Source organism: Limulus polyphemus, unplaced genomic scaffold (genome assembly GCF_000517525.1).
Source record: "Limulus polyphemus unplaced genomic scaffold, Limulus_polyphemus-2.1.2 Scaffold5863, whole genome shotgun sequence".
In the NCBI taxonomy this organism is placed as follows: domain Eukaryota; kingdom Metazoa; phylum Arthropoda; class Merostomata; order Xiphosura; family Limulidae; genus Limulus; species Limulus polyphemus.
The window spans coordinates 15917-19540 of record NW_013671473.1 but is presented as its reverse complement, the minus strand read 5'-3'; the positions used below and the strand labels follow the sequence as shown (position 1 = coordinate 19540).

The 3624-nt window shown below is 31.6% G+C and overlaps 2 protein-coding genes across 2 annotated transcripts in view; one reads left to right on the top strand and one right to left on the bottom strand.

The window, feature by feature from the left end:
• Window positions 1–1080: 1080 nt before the first annotated feature.
• Window positions 1081–1659, top strand: LOC106473075 (the record flags this gene model as incomplete). The annotated part of the gene is made up of 1 exon (XM_013933753.2): window positions 1081–1659. A coding segment is annotated over one exon (498 nt), but the record flags the coding sequence as incomplete, so codon positions are not given.
• A 232-nt stretch (window positions 1660–1891) lies between these two features.
• Window positions 1892–3624, bottom strand: part of LOC106473074 (mediator of RNA polymerase II transcription subunit 28-like) — a 4510-nt gene continuing 2777 nt past the window's right edge. The window contains exons 2-4 of the mRNA XM_013933752.2: window positions 2562–2628; window positions 2003–2115; window positions 1892–1915 (exon numbers count right to left, since the gene is read on the bottom strand). Of these exons, the coding sequence (XP_013789206.1) occupies window positions 1892–1915; window positions 2003–2115; window positions 2562–2628 (204 nt within the window). The remainder of the gene's footprint in view (window positions 1916–2002; window positions 2116–2561; window positions 2629–3624) is intronic.

The following is a 3624-nucleotide window of genomic DNA, read 5'->3' as shown; positions in this document are numbered from 1 at the left end:
TGTAGTTTTGTTAGTTGGTTTACCATCTGGCTAGTAATAAAGTGTGTAGTTTTGTTAGTTGGTTTACCATCTGGCTAGTAATAAAGTGTGTAGTTTTGTTAGTTGGTTTACCATCTGGCTTACTAGCCAGATGGTAAACCAACTAACAAAACTACACACTTTATTACTAGCCAGATGGTAAACCAACTAACAAAACTACACACTTTATTACTAAGGATCACAGAAGATGATAATTTTGTTTTTCAAAGACATTTGTATTACATTTTGATTTCACCTCAGCATAGAGAAAATCCATTGCGTATACTTTTTTTCCTTCTATGTATGATGTAATATGTGTTGGTAAATAACTGAAATAGGTATTTTTATACTGTTGTTGAGAGCAAGTGATTTGGTTATCTACAGTATAATTAACAAATACACCAGTTCATGTTCATCCTGTTCTTGGGTGTCTTCTTTTGTTATGTGTTGCAAGGAATATACTCAACGTATATATATATATCTCTCTGCTACAAATGCATAAATAGTTTATTTATTCGTGTAACGTGTAAACCTTTATCCATGATTGTTGAGTTGAAGAATGAGTTTTTGGATGATATGTTATTCAAGTACTTGCATATAAAAAGCTTGAAATGCTCGACTGATTGAGTAGTTATTGACATATGTACTATTTAAAGATTGATAAGAACCAGGATTCTGCTTACTAAGACCTTAATACAAAATCTCATCCAGAAGTATTGGAAGTTGTAAATAAAACGGTTTTGCTTTCTCTGATAACATGTATAAATCAGTGAAATGGTCAAACGCAGATGGAAACTGTTACTTCTCACTTATCCTGGCACTTGTCGGATTTGGACTTTTAATATTCAACAAGTGGTATGTTAGTCTGTTCAACATTTATCCAGTAAGAACACAGTTTCGTTCAGATTTTTTAGATAATTTTATGTATTTGTCAGATAAGATTATGATGTTAGTTTTCAACATATTTCTCATTCTCTAGATAATCAACAGTAATTAAGACATATAACTATTAAAAACTAGTGATCAGTTTGACAGTAAACCAACTAACAAAACTACACACTGTATGAACTGAAAAATGAGCTTGCTCGCAAAGAACAGCTCTTACAGAAGTACAATGAGAAGATTTCTTATTGGCAAAGCTTGGTGGCGGAGGTTTCGGCCTCTCCCAGGCTATCTCATCATCCCGTACCTCCACCGACGCAACAGATGCAAGGAATTTCCCAGCCTGTACCACCCCAGCACCAAGGAGCATCTCCTGTAACACATCCTCATCAGATGACCAGTCACCAACTTCCATTACAACATCCTCCTCCTAACATACATCCTGGTATGGTTCAGCAACAGGGAATGGTAACTCATCCCTCACAAATGCCACAAGGTGGCCAATTTGGAGATCCACAACAGCATCAAGGTGGCCTTCAGGGGCCACTTGCCTACCTTGAAAGAACTACATCTAATATTGGTATGCCGATAACAATAATAAGATACAGAAGTTACTCTTTCTTCAAAAGAAACTTCTTCTTTCAGCACAGAAGCCAGAACAGTTTGTTATTGAGGTGACTGAATACCTTTTCTTTATTGATAACAATAATAAGATACAGAAGTTACTCTTTCTTCAAAAGAGACTTCTTCTTCTTTCAACACAGAAGCCAGAAGTTTGTTATTGAGGTGACTGAATACCTTTTCTTTATTGATAACAATAATAAGATACAGAAGTCACTCTTAGCATGTGAAAACAATGTATTGGAAATATAATAATGGCTGGAGACGGCTTGAATGGGTAATGAAGAAAAACTTTAATACAACAGCAAATGTACAACGTTTCGACAAGGTTTTGTCATCATCAGTATTGGAAATATGATTTTCCAATTTTTTAATCTGTATAGCAATATGCACTCTACAAATATGACATTAAAATTTGAGAGATAAAATTTTTTTTGTAATTTTTCAGGATATCAACAATAAAGAAAAGGTATTCAGTCACCTCAATAACAAACTGTTCTGGCTTCTGTGTTGAAAGAAGAAGTCTCTTTTGAAGAAAGAAACATTCCATCTGCTTTGCTAGATCTAAAAATCTTTGAATTGTCTGCTCCACACCTTCAAAAAAACCAAATAAATTACAATCCTTTACAACATCAAGAAATGTCTGTACATTTTATTAACAACAAGTGTATATAATAAGTTGATTTTCATCTGTTTTTCTCTAAAGTAGTCAGCAAGACTTATTTGGTTTCTTTTCTAGAGATGAAGTGATACTTATTTTCAAAATCTGATTCAATTACTGAAACAAAATATACTCCTTTAAAGCTCAGTTATTTCACTTGTCCAGTCCAACAAAATTTGGAATTTAAAAATGTTTTGAAAAAGCTTTCAATTTATTTGATGGTAGAATAATTTCAGTTTTTTTTTTTCATTAGTCTTCTACAAGTTAACTGTACTGTTTTTTAAAAGACGTTATGTTTATTTAATATGTTAAGTATGTGAGTTTATTCAATATTTAACACTGGTTGGCTAAGCAAATTTTAGCTTAATAATATGTCTACCTGTCTTGACTTCTTCAGAATCTCGAACATTAAAATGATCCGGATTAGTGAGAGCAGCAAGACAAGCCTGGAAAAACAAACAGCAAGTTGACATATGAAGGCAAATCTATAACAATGTCATCTACATATCAATAGTTTCACTAAAATTACCCACAACACATTTCTGTGCAGCCACCTCATGTAATGCTAATAAATTATTAATTTGTAAAATAATGTTTAAAGACCAAGAAATTTTCAATAACAATATTTTGTATTAGTCATTTCTGTCATTTTTACAAAACATTTTTTTTTCTTTACAAAAGCAGCAATAAGCTGTATTTATCCAAATGTTTACATCACACAAATTAGAATTCTGCAAAGGTAAAACAAGTCTGTCAATAAAAACTTTATAATTAGCTTATACACATATTTCAAGATATTCCAAACCTAAGTATCAAACCATTGTTGCAACATATTTAAAGGTTTTGAAACTTAATGAAGAAAAGTGACACAAAACAAAAAAGTATGTTAATCAATGTGGTGACTTCTAATATTTAGAATGAAATATAACCTATTCCAAAATGAAACACAAATACATGTATTACTCTTAGTAAATGGGAAAATTAATAATAGTTACTACCTGTTTAAGTTATATACAGAAATCTGAGAAATGTCAAAGTTTTTAATCCACCACGTCACGTTAATGAAATAACTTTATGTAAAAAGATATGTCCACCACATCAGGTTAATGAAATAACTTTATGTAAAAAGGTATGTCCACCACTTCACAACATTAACGAAATAACTTTATGTAAAATGATATGTCCACTTCAGAACATTAACGAAATAACTTTGTGTAAAAAATATGTCCACCACATCAGGTTAATGAAATAACTTTATGTAAAAATAACTTTATGGTATGTCCACCACTTCACAACATTAACAAAATAACTTTGTGTAAAAAGGTATGTCCACCACATCAGGTTAATGAAATAACTTTATGTTAAAAAGATATGTCCACCACTTCACAACATTAACGAAATAACTTTAGGTAAAAAGATATGTCCACCATATCAGGTTAATG